This window comes from Cinclus cinclus, chromosome 13 (assembly GCF_963662255.1).
Source record: "Cinclus cinclus chromosome 13, bCinCin1.1, whole genome shotgun sequence".
Lineage (NCBI taxonomy): Eukaryota > Metazoa > Chordata > Aves > Passeriformes > Cinclidae > Cinclus > Cinclus cinclus.
The window spans coordinates 2485437-2500710 of NC_085058.1; the positions used below are offsets into that span (position 1 = coordinate 2485437).

The 15274-nt window shown below is 59.8% G+C and overlaps 2 protein-coding genes across 2 annotated transcripts; one reads left to right on the forward strand and one right to left on the reverse strand.

Moving 5' to 3' along the window:
• Positions 1-559: 559 nt before the first annotated feature.
• Positions 560-11177, forward strand: PTPN9 (protein tyrosine phosphatase non-receptor type 9). Its single transcript, XM_062501186.1, has 13 exons — positions 560-1106; positions 4713-4856; positions 5294-5383; positions 5475-5599; positions 6206-6311; positions 6933-7043; positions 7263-7591; positions 7935-8028; positions 8130-8199; positions 8689-8767; positions 9000-9150; positions 9242-9449; positions 9682-11177. The coding sequence occupies exons 1-13, from the start codon at positions 1074-1076 to the stop codon at positions 9906-9908; spliced, it is 1767 nt and encodes a 588-aa protein (XP_062357170.1). The 5' UTR covers positions 560-1073; the 3' UTR covers positions 9909-11177.
• A 742-nt stretch (positions 11178-11919) lies between these two features.
• LOC134049325 (basic salivary proline-rich protein 3) lies at positions 11920-14946 on the reverse strand. The gene is made up of 3 exons (XM_062501687.1): positions 14455-14946; positions 13835-14065; positions 11920-12009 (listed from the first exon to the last, which is right to left on the reverse strand). The coding sequence occupies exons 1-3, from the start codon at positions 14944-14946 to the stop codon at positions 11920-11922; spliced, it is 813 nt and encodes a 270-aa protein (XP_062357671.1).
• Positions 14947-15274: the final 328 nt, after the last annotated feature.

Consider the following 15274-nt stretch of genomic DNA (forward strand, 5'->3'; position numbering starts at 1 on the left):
GGGTCACCCCACCGGGGGCTGAAATTTGGCCTGGGGCAGGAGACCTGGAGATCTGGCCTCGGGCGCTGGGAGACAGAGCCAGCCTGGAGCCCTCATCTAGCCGGGGCTCAGACCCTTCCCTCTGCCCTACTTCCATTTTCTCCCAGTTAGGTGCACAGGCTCCGGCTGCAGGCACGCTGCCAGCACAGTGCTCCACGGCTGAACAAAATGTCCCCCTTGTCCCAGGGCCTGGCTTTTTTGGAGCGACCGCTGTTGTGCTTTCCCGGGATCCCCGCTCCTTCCCGGAGGAGCTTCGGGACTCTCCATCCAGGCGCTGACACCTGCGCTCAGCTGGGAAATGCAATTTAGGGACCGTGGAGGAGGGAGTGGAAAGAAACGCCTGGAAACCCCGGACTCCAGCTCCTGGGGGGAAGGCTGCGCGGCTGGAATCCCGGCAAGGGAGAATGCTGTGCCGGGAATTTTATCCAGTTAACAGCAAGAGAGGATGCGGCTGCCGGGAATTTTATCCAGTATCAGCGAAGGGAGGAGGATGCTGCCACCATTTTAGCGGCGGCGCTCCCGCCCGCCGCGGCCGGAACCGGGGCTGGGGGAGCCGGCTCGGAGCGCGGGGGGGTCCGGGCCCCTCCGGCCCCATCCCGGCCGCTGTCCCCCGCTCGCCTCCCCCCGCCGGGGAGGGCTTCCTGTCCCCTGCCCGCCGCACGGGGTCGGAGGAGCCGCAGGGAGGGGACGGGGAGGAGGGACCGGGGGCTGCGGGCGCTTCCTGCCGCCGCCCCCGCCGGGGCAGAGCGGAGCGGGGCGGGAGCTCGGCTCGGCCCGGCCCAGCTGAGCGGCGCTCCCGGGCCGAGCCAAACTTCCCGTGGGACTCGCACATACGCACACACATATATAGATTTTTTTTTTTTCATTTAATTTTATTTTAATTTCCTCCGCACTTTCGGCGGGGCCCCCGGGGCGGAGCCGCCCTCGCCGCCGGGAGGGGCCGGTGCCCGCAGCGCCGGGGATGGGCTCCGCCGGGGCGCCCTCCGTCTAGACCAGCTCGGTTCGGCTCGGCTCGGCCCGGCCCGAGGTGCAGCATGGCCGCGGAGCTCAGCGCCGAGGAGGAGCAGGTAGGTCCCGCCGAGCTCTTCCCCGCGTGGGGCTGGGCAAGACCCCGGCGGTTCCTTCCCCCACCGCTCCTTTCCGATCGTTATTTGGCTACCGCGGGTTGCTAGGCTGGTTTTGTTTTGGTTTTTTGTTTTTTTTTTTTTCCCAGCGGGGCGATTCTCCCGATAGGAAGCCCCCCACCATCCCACCCCCACGAAGTCCCCCATCCATGCAGCCGCCAAACCCACGCAGCACCCACCCCATCCACGCAACTCCCCCCCCAACCTTCCCGTTCCCCAGCAGCCCTGGCACGGCCCGTGGGGCGTGGGTTCCCCGTCCCCAGAGCAGGGACGTCAGGGACGAGCAGTGTCCCTGCTGGCAGGCCTCCCCTGCCGCGGGGATGGATGCGTGGGGATGGATGCGTGGGGATGGATGCGTGGGGATGGATGCGTGGGGATGGATGCGTATGCACGCGCTTCCCACGCCCCAGGCCTCCCGTGACGTCCCGGCTTCCTCCACCGGCCTTGCGTCACCGCGGGAGGATGTTGCTGGGCTCGGGGAACGGGGCCCTGGAGCCGGCCGGGGAGCCTCGGGTGGCCGGAGCAATCCCTGCCTGTCCCCCTCCTTTGTCCGCTTCCCCACCCGCGGCTGCTGGGCTTTCCTCGGGATGGGGATGTGGAGCCCTGGAGCAGGACTGCCGGGCTCCCTCTGACCCCTCGGGCTGTCACGCTGGCCACGTTGGTGGCACTGGGGACTGCAGAGCCAAGGCAAAAAGTCCCGTTTTCCTTCCAAAATGGTTGGTTGGCTGGTTGGTTTTCTCCTTTTAAAATCCTTCGTTTCTGCAGGGAGGTTTAGGAGGGCTGGGATGTCTCTGCCGAGTTCTCAAAACCTCCATGGAAGAGCCCCTCCTGCAGCCTGCGCTGGTGCTCAGCAAATGCAGAGCTACCAAGTTTTTTCCTCCTGAGAGCAGCACTGCTCTCTCCAGGGTGATAAAATCCTAAGGAATGGGGAGTGTCCTTTGCCCTCTCTCCCTCCAGGTGCCTGACATTTGCGTTTCTCCTGTGTCATGGAGGGGGCAAAGCTTCCAGAAAAAGGGTTTGTGGGGATCCTGTGGTGACAGGGAAGGCTGGTTTGCAGCAGCAGAAGGATCTGAGATGTTTGGTTGGCTTGGGAATACTGGGTGGAGAAAGTGAAAATCTGTTTACAGTAATGACTCCAGGTTTGGGTCATCAGCTTGGTGTGGGGAAGGCTGCCTTCCGTGCTGCCCTTGGTGGCTTGGAAGCCAAAATAACGGGAGTTTCCTTCTTTTCATGGGTAACCGGTAGTTTGGGCTGGAACGTGCCCTTCCTGCCACCCCTTCGTCCTTCCCGGGACCATCAAGATTTCCTCCACTCCCCCGTGTTACCGACAGCAAGCCAGGGGGGAATTCACCCTTCTCCTCTTAGGCCAGCCTTGGGACATCTCATCTACTGGCTCTCTGTAGTTCCCTCCCTAGCCTATCCCCGAGGAGCCAAACCAATTTGCCTTGAAGGTTTTCAGCCCGGCTGCAATTTTCACAGACTCATCCCCCACTTCCCCACGCTGAAGAAGGAGGGTAGGTTTGCTGCCTGGAGAAGGAGGGCTGGAAGAACCCCTGGATTCCAGCAGCGGTGGCTTTGTCACCACCCTGCTCCAGCAGAGCGGGGATGTGGATGATGCCAGCACTCCAAAGACCAGCATTGTTCCCAACGCCCGGCCACGGACAATTCCACTCCCAGTGCTGCCGAAACAGGACTTGGTGCTGCAGCTGTGGGTCACTGGCTTTGTTTTTGGCACGTGGAGCAATCCCTGCTCCACTGAGATTGATGTGTGTATAAATACACTTGGGACTGGGGCTAGGAATGATGATGAGACCCAGTGGAGCACACGAAGGGGGCAGAACTGTGGCTGGCATCGATGCTCAGCTCCGTAATGCCTGGCTCCCTGCTGTTGAATGGCAGCACTGGTAAGTTTGGAATTTGGTCTTGTTCCCAGGGAAAGCTGGAATTCATGGCTGAACCACCCTGCAAAGCCATGTTCTTGTGCATCTGCCCCTTGCAAAAAGCCCGTCATCCCTCGTGAGAGGTGCTGGAGGCGGGATTGTATGAAGTGTGACAGGTTAGATTTTGAGGAAGCAGACCTGAACCACAGGTTCAGGCATCCTCTCCTCATTGCCATCGTGTCCTTTGAGCCCCATTTCCCATCACTCTTCCCATTGTCTGGGGCATCATTGCCATCTCAGGCTGCAAGGTGTTGGTTCTGGTCGCTGTCCGAGGGAAGTGGGAGCGGTGCCTGGCACTCACCCCCACACCCTGAACGTCCTGCACGTGCTGGGGAAGGATCATCTTCACTGTTACTATGGGTTTGCATCTGCAGCCCTGGATTTTGGGCAGCTGGGCGCCTCAGGGGACACCCTGGCAAAGCGGAGGTGTGCCCAGGATATATTGGATAGGATGTGTTTATAGGATATATTCCTATATGTGTGGACCTGTGCTGTGTTAAGGCTGAAGATGGTTCCTGTATTGCCTCATTTATTTTCCTGTGGTGCTTGCCCGGCTTCTTTGTACGACTCTGGGACCAGGTTAGGGAGCTCCTGGTTGCCGTGTGCTGGGAGAGAGACCCCTGGGATGAGCCGGGCTCCTTTGGCTCATCCCATCAGAGGGGCTCGCTGTCCCTGCCGCGCCTCCAGCCGCCGATAAACCCCGGCCCTTGGCTTCCTCCTGTCGGAAGTCATTAACACCGACAAGCTTTTCTGGCTCAATAGCTCCCAGTAGCTCTGAATAGCTCCCAGTAACTCCGTGCCGCTGCCTGACATCCTATACCGCCGCCTGCCTGCACTCCCTGCTCCCGGAGCCAGCCCTCGGCACTCCTCGTCCCTCCTCCACCTCCTTGGACAGCATCGATGTCCTCCCCCTGAGGGAGGATGGAAACTGTTTCATTTTGGCGTGTGCCTGGGTGGGAGCAAGGTGTTTTGGTGCCTCCCTCCATCTTGCCTGCATCCTTTGAGCAGGATGCAGTGGAAGACTGTGCTGTGCTGCCCCGTCTCCCTTGGGGCTCCTGTGTGGGACAGGAGATCAGTGCACAGCAGAAGGCAAAGCTGCTTCTGCCCTGGGACCCTCCTGGTGTTCCATGGCAGTGTGAAACTGGTGTTACTGGGTGAGCTGATCCATGTCCTGTAGCAGGTCGAAGTGTCAGCCCTCCATGTTCATTACCTGTGTTCCCACAGCCAAGTGTGCTGCTCCATGGTGGAGGTTGAGCTGCAGCCCCAGGAGGTGACTGCCAGCTGACGGGGCTGTGCTATGTCTGAATGGGAATTTGTTGCCTCTAAAATCCTCCCTTTGCTCCCCTTCTCCTTTCCATAAATGTCCCCCAACCTCCAGACCATTTTTCCCACCCCTTGCTCCCTTTCCCATGTGACATTTCTGCCATCTCCATTGCCACCATCCTTACCCCTTTTGTTGTGGAGCTCCCTGCTTCACCCTGAGAAGCTGCTGGGTCTGTTGAGGACTGTAGCTCTGACAATGACCAGGGATGCTCCTTGGTCACCCTTCCTCATCCTCCTCCTCTTCCTCCCGCCCTGTCTCACCGCACACCCCCGATCTCTCCCACAGGCAACCAAGCAGTTCCTGGAGGAGATCAACAAGTGGACAGGCCAGTACAATGTGTCCCCTCTCTCCTGGAACGTGGCTGTCAAGTTCCTCATGGCCCGCAAGTTTGACGTCCTGCGGGCCATCGAACTCTTCCACTCCTACCGGGTAAGGGAGGGGGGCTGGAACCCCCATCTGAGGGCTCCCTGCTCTGCGGGAGATCCCTGCTCCCTAGGACCACCCTCCCCCTGCTCCTTTTTTCTTCTTCTCTCTCCCTTATGAGTTTTATCCAACTGGAAAAACCTTTTCCAGCCAAGTCGGGTTGCCATGAAGATCTTACCGATCCCAGTCCCTTCCCCTGCTCTGGGAGCAGCTCCTGGGGTACCCTCCTGGCTGGCGTGCGCTGCCCACAGAGCATTCCCCTATATATTAAGGACACAGATCCATGCACACCTTTTCCAACCCAGTGTTGCAAAGCTGCTCCTTCTGTTACTGGGGAGTGTGCTGGGAAATGCTCCCATGGGGCAGAGGTTCCCTTGGGTGGCTGGGTGCCCCGTGGGCAGCCCTGTGCCTGTGCCCCCTGTCACTGCCCTCCCTGCCCGCAGGAGACACGGCTGAAGGAGGGAATCGTGAAGCTGAAGCCCCACGAGGAGCCGCTGCGCTCCGAGCTGCTCAGCGGGAAGTTTACCATTCTGGTAGGTGGGGTGTCCCCCACGGAGTGATCCCAGCTGGGTGGCTGATCCCAGCTCTGCTCCCAGCGGGAGCCTGACCCCACTTCCTCGACAGAGCGTGCGGGACCCCTCAGGAGCCTCCATCGCCCTGTTCACAGCCAAGCTGCACCACCCCAGCAAGAGCGTGCAGCACGTGGTGCTCCAGGCACTCTTCTACCTGCTGGACCGAGCTGTGGAGAGGTGAGCCTGCCTCTGCAGGGCTACCCTGTGTCACACCGGAGAGTGCCCAGGGAGCACATTCCCTCCCAGGGAGATCACTGCTCCCCGTGGCTTGAAACTCCCTGGTTTGAACTCCAGCCACTCCACTCCTCCTTATGGAGTTGTTCAGCAGGGGAACAAAATCCCCCAGGTCCTGAACCAGGCTCTTTGCAGCCTTGCCCTGTTCACGCCCTAGGTTCAGTTTAGCAAAGCCCCAGATTCCTGCAGGCTCTGACCGGGGAGGAGGCAGGCAGCCCCACCATCAGCCAGACGTAATGTGAGCCCTGCCAAAAATATAGACTCAGGACATTCCCCTGCCCTTTATCCTGCTGGGCTCTTTCTGTTTTTGTCCTTACCCTTCACCGGGGATGCTGCTGAGGCAGGCTTAAGGCATGAGTGAGGCTTAAATGAGGGTTCTAGGAAAAGATGGTGGAGCAGCTGGAAAGTGCAGAAGCAAGGTTTGGGTCTGTGAGTCCGTCTGGAAACGTGGGAAGGGATTTTTGGGGTTCAGTGTGGGGCAGAGCTGCTGGTGCAGGAGCCAGGTGGTTGCATGTTGTGGAATTGACATTGTTCTTTTCTTCCTCTCAGCTTTGAGACGCAGAGGAATGGGCTGGTGTTCATCTACGACATGGCAGGGTCACAGTACACCAACTTCGAGCTGGACCTCAGCAAGAAGATCCTCAATCTGCTCAAGGTGCTGCCTGGGGGTGCCTAACTGGTGTCTGGGGACGGAGTGTGGGCCACTCACTCATCAAGAACCCAAAGTCCTGTGGTTTTGGCATTAATTTGCACGCCAGACCACGCTGACCACATCTCAGCCTTGGAGCAGCAGCTCCAGCCCTGCAGGACCTCGGGAGGGCACTGGGAGCTTGCCAGGCCGGACCCGGCTGTGGCTGCGGTGTCGCACGAGGGAGGGATCAGCTGTCCCCGGGCTGGATTCCTCTCACAGCTGCTGGCAGCGCTTTTGGGAAAGCAGATGCAAATTATTTTTTCATCGTGCTGGCATTTGGTGCCTCCTCCCTTCTCCGGAAAAAAGAAGCAATATGAGTAAATACTGGCTGGGGTGTGTTCTTTGCATGATCCTGGTTCCCAGTATTCACCTCTCCCCCCGCGGAGCCAAGCCCTCTGCCTACCTAATTCCAAGGAAGTAATTTGTTTCCTTATCAACTCATAAAGACAAGCACAGCTGTGAGCGTGCCAGGCACGCTTCAGCTGTAGCATTGCCATCGTGGGGTCCTTTTGCTGGTTGTCACCTCTGCTGGGATACGTCCCCTGCCACAGCAGAGTGGGTCTGATCCATTCCTCACGCCTACAGGGGGCCTTCCCAGCCCGGCTCAAGAAGGTTTTCATCGTGGGAGCTCCCATGTGGTTCCGTGTGCCCTATTCCATCATCAGCCTGCTGCTGAAGGAGAAGCTGCGGGAGCGGGTGAGTGGGGACCCTCCTGGCATGGGGACTCTCCTGGCACAGGACCCTCAGCGGGCTGTTTTCCCTTTGTGACAAGGTGGTGGAAGCAGCTTGCACCATTCAGCCCCATCTGCTGGAAGCTGCTGAGCACCAGACAGCCTTGGCATCCCTGTCCCCATCCCCACTGAATCCTCTCCAACCTTCTTGGAATCATCCCCGCCTTCCCTCTCCCTCTCACAGGTGCAGATGGTGAAGATGTCAGAGCTGAAGGAACACCTGCCCCGGGAATGCCTCCCTGAGTACCTCGGAGGGTCCCTCAAGCTGGATCCTCTGAGCTGGAATTGCCGGTTCCTGCCCCAGCAGAATGGGCACCCCGACCCCCTGGATGAGCTCATCCTGGTGCCGCTGGCGGCCCCCAAAGATAACGGCTCCGTCCACGTCCCCGGGCCCAGGTCCGTCACCCTCCAGGAGCTGCTGGATCACGTCAGCCACAAGCAGAAACGCGGCATCTACGAGGAGTACGAAGACATTCGGCACAGGAGCCCGGCCGGCACCTTCGTCTGCTCTTTGTGAGTCGGTGGGAGGGAGCCAGGTGCCCCTCTCAACCCAAAAAAGCTGGGTGGGGGTCCATTGGCCTCTTCATGGTGTGGCGCTTTGGTTTAGCGACAGACAACCCCGGCCTAGGGATGGTGTGAGCCCCTTCTGTGGGTCCTGCGGGTTCTGGGAACAGTGGGGAGCTACAGTGGGCAACAAGGACCAGGACCTGGCTGGGACTCTGCTTCCCGAGTCTTTGGCCAGGTGATGGCAGCAGAGCCCAGGCTACGGGCTCCAGAGGCTTGCAGGGAGGGAGGAAGGGAGGGATGCTGCTGCCTTTGCCTTGCCTGGAGTACATCCCTGCTTCCCACCTTCCAGGGCACCCTACAACCAGGACAAGAACCGGTACGGGGATGTGCCCTGCCTGGACCAAACCCGTGTCAAGCTGGCGAAGCCGTACAGCTGCCCAGAGGTGAGCCAGCCCAGCAGGGAAACTCAGAGGCCTGTGGGAAGGTGGCACAGCTGTCCCAGGGTTCTGGACGCCCTATCTCATCCATGCTTTTCTTCCTCCAGCTGACTGACTACATCAATGCAAGCTTCATGGATGGCTACAAGCAGAGGAATGCTTACATTGGCACTCAGGGTATGGCTGAGCCAGCGAGGGGTTGTTCTGCTCCTGATGCACCAATGGGTTCCACCTCTCTGCCCAGTGTAAGCCACTGGCCATGGGGGACATGCCAGGAGCAGGGCACTTCCCAGCAGGTCCCCCTTCTCTCAGGGTGTATTTACTCCTGCCTGGGTGTATTTATTCCCCTCTTAGTTTCCAGCCAGTGGACTGAAGTTCTTCCTGGGAGAGAGGAAGGGGATCCATCTTCATCCAGAATAGCAGCCCTATCCTAGCTCTGGATTTGCCCCATCTGTGGGATCAGCACTGAGCCATAGGGACTCGGTGATGGGGGTGGCAATCAGTGACAGCTCCAGGCTGTGTTCCTGGCTCCACGCCAAGGTCAGCCCCTACAGGAAAGGGGCTGTGGTTCCCTGTGGGGGTGATGGGGGAGCTGGTGGATGCAGCTGGGCAAGGGGTTGCCCAAATCCATGAGGTTTTGGGCTGATGTGTAGGTCATCCCTGCAGGGCCTCTGGAAAACACCTACGGTGACTTCTGGCGCATGGTGTGGGAGCAGAATGTCCTGGTGATCGTGATGACAACCCGGTGAGTCCTCATGGAGGGGCACAGCCCTCTTCTTCTGTGCATAATGAGCATTTTTGGTGTGGCATGAGCAGCGCTGGGCTTGGTGCAGTGATCCTGCCAGCCAGAGGCCCATAAAGGGGGGCATTGGGTCAAGGTCCTCGCTGATCCCCAAAGGATCAAGGTTGGATGGCGTGGGAGATGTCTCAGGCAGGGCAAGGAGGACATTGCCAGCTTGTCATTGTCCTGCTCCCAGGCTGGAGGAAGGAGGCAGGAGGAAGTGTGGCCAGTACTGGCCCCTGGAAAAGGATTTCCAGGTGTGCTTTGGGGCCCTGACCATCACCAACCTGGGCGTGGAGAACCTTAACCATTACAAGAAAACCATCCTGGAGATCCACAGCTCAGAGGTGCGTGGCCACAGCTGCCTGGCGGGGGAATGGCATGGGGGCACCAGGGGTCAGAGGAGGAAAGAGGGTCTGAACCCCCTGCTTTCCCCAGACCAGGGAGCGGCGGCTGGTGTCCCACTTCCAATACCTGAGCTGGCCGGATTATGGCGTCCCCTCTTCCGCCGCCACTCTCATTGACTTTTTGGGGGCCGTGAAGCAGCAGCAGAGAGTGGCTGTCAGCTCCCTGGGACCTCGCTTCAAGGGTCACCCCGGGGGACCCCCAGTCGTGGTGCACTGCAGCGCTGGCATTGGCAGGACAGGTAATGGGTGTGGGGGAGGTTTGGTAAGGTGACAAGTCCAGTTTTTCCCTGGGGCATTTCCATCCCGGGGACCCACGGTGCGTTTGCACGCCGTCCTCGGGACTTCCCTCAACCATCAGACCTGGGAGAAGTCCCCACAGGAGATCAGTGGGGGAGCTGAGCACCACCACTCCACTTCTCACAAGGGGCAGTGACAGTGCCATTCGGTATCTGATGCCACCCCCGTCCCCAGGTACCTTCTGCGCGCTGGACATCTGCCTGTCACAGCTGCAGGACGTGGGCACCCTGAACATCTACCAGACGGTGCTGCGCATGCGGACCCAGCGCGCCTTCAGCATCCAGACCCCCGAGCAGTATTACTTCTGCTACACCGCCATCCTCGAGCACGCCCAGCGCGAGGGCCTGCTGCTCGCCAGCCACAGCCGACCAGCCCAGGAGAAGAGCTCGCCGGGGCACTGAGACCCTGCCCGTCCTCGGGGGCTGCCTGGCTGCCCGCCGGGACTCGGCAGAGCCGTGGGGGCGGCGGTGCCGGAGCACCTCAGCTGTCAGCACTGCTATGGAACTGTGCCTTATTCAACCCAAACGGTGGCTGCCGCTCGCCGGCACGGGAATGGGGCTCTCGCTCCTCGCCGTCGTGTTTTGGTTGGGTGCGGTTGGTTGGGGGAGGTGGTTTTTCTTCTCTTCGAGTTGTTGGGGTTTTGTTTTGGTTTTTTGTTCTTTTTGTTGTTGGGACCACCTAAGATGTACCTAGAGGGAGGGGCTTTGCAAAGTCCTAGGAAATGTATTCCTAGTCTCGGGCTGAGGAAGAGGCACGTGCTTCGGTCTCACCTGACGCTCCATCTGTGTGTCTGTATGTATGTGTGTATATAATATACCCTGCTGTGACCCCCTGGCTATTATATAGATACATATATACAGCCTCCCCTTTAGCAGCTCCCAGGGGTCCTCGCCGTCCTGCCACCTCACCGCTGTGATCTCCGGAGCGGTGAGTTTGGTCCTGGCTCTGTCTTGTCTTCCCCCTTCCCTTTATTTCCCCTCATGGGCAGCGCTGGGAACGCTGGGACCCGGTACCCGCTCCTGTGCCCATCCCGCTGGAGGCACAGGGATACTCGATGGTGTCCCCCCATGTTTGTTTGTCTCATCTTCCCCACGGAGAGAGATAGCAGCTGTGCTCCTGGGAGGGTCTGAAGGATTGGGCTGTGCTGAGCTCGCAGGCATCCCCTGTCCCTTGGGCGCTGCTGTGGGAGTCACTAGGTACGAGGTGACGGGGCCGTGGGGGCCGACCGGCTCTCCAGGTTGCCCGGCTTTCCCAAGCTGCCACTGGGAACCTGCGGGCCCAGCCCTGCGTTGAGTCATGGGCTGGGAAAGCGCTGAGCAAGAATAAACCCCAAACCCTGGAGAGGCAACGAGCCTCTGCCCCAGCCCCCACCACTGCCTGGGCCTCCTCAACTTTATACTGTAATAAGCTGTTTGAATGTGTATATTCTTATTTTTTTATAATCTTGTGGGAGGGGGGCATAGGGTTTGGGAGGTTTTGTTTTGTTTTCTTTTGGGTTTTTTTGTTCTTTTTATTTTTTATTTAACATTAACTTGATCCAAGCCAGAGCCAGAAATATTTGTAAATGTTCCTATTTTGCTCTCAGAGAAGCCTTTTTATTGTCGTTACTTTTTTGGGAGTTGTTTTGTTTTTATTTGTATTGATATATAAATATACCACCAGTGACCAGTCCTCTTTGCTGTTGTGGGAGCATTGGGCAGGACAGAGGGAGGGAATTCAGGGCTTTGCACAGGCTGTGATCTCTAAAGGCCAGCTGGCCCCATCCCTGGCTACACCTGGACTTTGAGGTGCACGGGGCTGTGTTTAGGGCTTCTTCTGGCCTGGGTGAGGCTGAAACAGAGATAACCAGGCTTCAGGAAGCTTCCCTGGGCAGGCAGGAGGGAAGGCAGCACAATGGACCGGCGTAGCCAGGGGGAACACAAGCCACCCTGCTCCAAGTTTCTGCCTCTTTTCCCAGGGCCTTGACAAGCCCCAGTCTCCTTTCTGGCCATGGTATCTGCCTGCTGCTGCTTTATGCTGCACGATTTGGAGGTGCAAGCATCACCTCTGAGCTTCTGGATCCTCTCTGAGCGCGCATGTAGGGCACAAAAATCAGGGGGAACTCCTGGGCTGTCAGGCAGCCCCAGCACCTTCAGGTGCAGGTGATGCCAGTCCCAGAGCAGCAGCCACAGCCTGAGGCTTAGGGATGAGGGAGGAAAAAAGGCAGCTTGTGCAAATGAAGCCCTAGAGCCAGCGAGGGAGCTCGTGCCCCAGAGCAGGGCAGCTGGCGGGTGTGAAGAGAGGCACCTGTGTTTGCTCAGCTGGAGCCTAAAAAACTGAGGGAGGGATGCCAGTGTCTTTCTAGGACTAGCACAGGGAGAAGCTTTCCCCTGCACTCTGGGCATGGAGTGGCTTGGCTGTGCCAAACCGAGGTCAGACACAAGCACTGGAAGGCTGGAAAAGGACCAGAGGCAGCAGGGAATCCGTCTGGAAGGGCTGCACATCCCGATGCATAGGAGTAACCTGTGAGAGACGGCTGTTGGGAGCGTCCCTGGAGCTGTGCACATCCTGCCTGCAGAGTGGTCCTGGTTCAGCTGCAGTGTCCCATCCTTCCAGGTATCCTCTTCCACCCAGCTGTCTCCTGGAGCAGCATCAGCCCAGGCAGTATGATCTTTTCCTCTGGCTCAGGCTGCCCTACAGTTTCCTTCTGGGCACCCATTCCAGGGTGGCTCCTCGAGGAAGCGCTCATCCTCTGAAGGAAGGCTCCCGGGGCCCTCCCTCCTCACTGCCAAACTTTTTCACCCAGCTGGGCTTTCTTCACACACAGGAAGGGGGGTGTTTGCAGTTCACTGTTAATCCTGTGCTGTCAGCAGCAGCTCTCTGTGGCTCAGCGGGGCTTTTGGCCAAATGTCAGGTCCAGATCCAAAAGCTGCAGGTGATGCCAAGTGTCCCACGTGGCCCCATGAATGTGCCCAGCCCACGTGTCTCTTCCATGGGCTTTGAAACCCCAACCGAGCCCACTCTGTGCACAGGGGAAAGGGGGTTGTGCCTTCTAGGTCAATTCCAGGTGGTGTGGGCACAGAGAACCAAAACTTTTCGAAGACTTGTGTCCTGGGTGTCTGGTAGGAATAACCAGAGGAGAGGGATGGAGATCACCTGCTCTGGCTATGAATGGGAACATCTTGGATATGCTGCTCCCTTTGAGGAGGGATGAAAATCCCATCTGCACTGAAGGCGGAGAAAAAGGTTGTAAACCTTTCCCATGGAAAAACAACCCGAACACTCACCCTCCCTTACTATTTCCAGGGCTGCATTTCTTCTCAAAGCCAGTGTTTTCTCTCCTCTTGCACAACATGATGCTTTATTCCATCCATTTCTTCTGTGCCAGCAGGCTCTGCAGAGCAGCAGAAACAAGGATTTCTCTGGAAATGGTCACTTCACAGACAGCCAAAAGTTACTGGAAAGAAAAACTTTGTATTGTTTGGAGAGTGGTGGGAAAAACGGGCTGTTGAGTGCAGGCAGCCTGATGCCTGCACGGTCTCTCCTTCCCTGGAGTAGCCCAGAGATGGGCATCAGCCACCACAGACAAAAGTAACAGCACAGGCAATTCCAAGAACGAAATCCAAAGTACTGCTGAAGTTTGGAAAGAGGGATTTAAAGGCATTGCAGGGCAATCCTAAAGCGGCGCTGCCGTCGCTGTGCCCACCTGTCTCATTTGGCTTTCTTGGCTGCATACACACCGCCTGGCTAACGACGATTACTTTAGTGCTCGTAATTTTGCACCCTGGGAGTTTGGAAAGAGCCTAGCTCCAGAGCGCTTCGTTTCCCAGCCTTTCTGCTTCGGTTCCCAAGGCGCAGGCTGGATCTCCAGTGGCACCGCAGCCCCTGCAGGCTCAGTCCTCCCTGCCGAGAGCCCTTCCAGGGGTTAAACCGAGCTCCCAGCTCCAGCGAGCCAGCTCTGCTGTGCCTGCTTGTCCCCGCACCACCTCACTGCCTGCTCCTGCTCCCAGTCTGAGAAAGAACAGCTAGGAAAAACAAAACCATACAAAACAAAACAAAACCCTAGCAGCTTTAGAGCTGGTTTGAGTGAAGGTGCTCGAAATACACGTTTTAATAGAAGCGTAGAACACGTGTGTTTGTATTCCACCCTTTCCTGAGCATGCTCTAGATGCCCAGATCAGCCCGAGCCAGGCCAGGCCTTGCTCCTCCAGCCTCCGTCTGGGGAACGCCGCAACCCACTCCACAACTTCCCAAAGGGAGAGAGAAACACGACGATTGAAGGATTTGAAACCCGGTCTCCATCTCTTGTTTTAGCGGAGGGGAACGCCGAGCTCCCTCCCCCCCTCACGCCGAGAGGCCTTTCCCTCACACCCCCCTTCCCCGCGTCCCCCTCCCGCCGTGGGCGGTGCGGCCGTGACGATCGGCACCGCGGGGCCAATCCGCCCCGGGGGGAGTTCCCCCTCCATTCAGGGCTGCTCGCCTGCGCCTTGAGGGTATGTAACAGCTGCTTCCCCCACACACACTTTCCCAGTTTTTCTCCCATTTTACGGGAATCGCTTCCCCAGGGGCGGGCGGGAACCTGAGGGAAACGAGGGGGGGGGGGGGGGGGGGGAAAGGACGCAGGAGGGGAGAGAAGCGCGCGCGCGCTCCGGATCCCGCCGGCGGGAAGCGCGCGACGGGCGGCGGGAGCGGGCGGGGGGGAGGGGGGGGGGGGGGGGGGGAAGCGAGTGACTGAGTGTGTGTGCGCGTGGGGGGAGGAGGGGGCGTGGCCACCATGGTCACGCCCCCTTCCTGACACGCCATTGGCCACAGCTGCTGAGGGCACCGCCCCCCGCGGCGCGCGCCGCCCACGGGGCCCCCCTTCTCCTCGGTGCGTGCGTGCGTGAGTGTGTGCGAGTGTGCGGAGCGTGTGCGTGAGCAAGTGTGTGCGTGTGCCCCCCGCCCGCACGTGGAAACGACCCTCCCCACGTGGGGCGCCGCCATCCCGGAAGTGAAGGGGTCGGGGACAAAAGGCAGCGCCGCGCCGGGCCCTGTCCCCGCCGCCAAGTTCCCACCCCCCCTCCTCCCGCCGCCGAACCGGTTGGCGCCGGGGCCGGGGGGGGTGCCACGGGGGGAGCCGCTGGCGCGGGCCGCGGCCGCGATGTAAACATTCCACAAAAGGGCTCCCCAGAGAGGGGGGCGTGGCCTTGCCGGTGGTGGGCGGGGCCAATTCGCCGCGTGGGTGGGCTTCTCGTCGTGACGCCGTCGCGGCCCCGCTCGGCAATTGGCCGGCGCGTTGTTTCGGCAGCCAATAGGACGGCGGGGGAGGTGGAACGGGGGCGGGGCGCGCTGCTTATACGGACATTTTTCTTCGGCGGTCGCTTCCCCCCCTCCTCTCCTCCCTCCCTTCCTCTCCACATCCCCTTCCTGGGGGCCGCGGCCAATAGGGGAGGGCCTGATGGGCGGGGCCAGCGTTCCCATTGGCCGAAAAGGTGACGGGCGCGCGTCCCAGCCAACGGGCGCTCGGGGCTCCCCCCCTGCGCGAGGAGGGGCGGGATTTCCCGGGGAACAGAGAAGCGGGCAGCGCTCCGCCGCGGCGGCCGACAGACGGTTACTCCATCTTACCCCCCCCGCCGAGCCCCCCGCCCCCGCCGGGGCACCGGCGCCGCCCCCGCCCGCCCCCCCTCTCCGGGAGGAGGGGCGCGGGGACCCCCATTCTCACTGCGCCGGGAACAGCCCGCCCCCGCCGCCCGCCCGGGAGGTGCCCGCCACCCCCGGACTCTGAGGGAGACCCGGCCGCTGCCAGGGC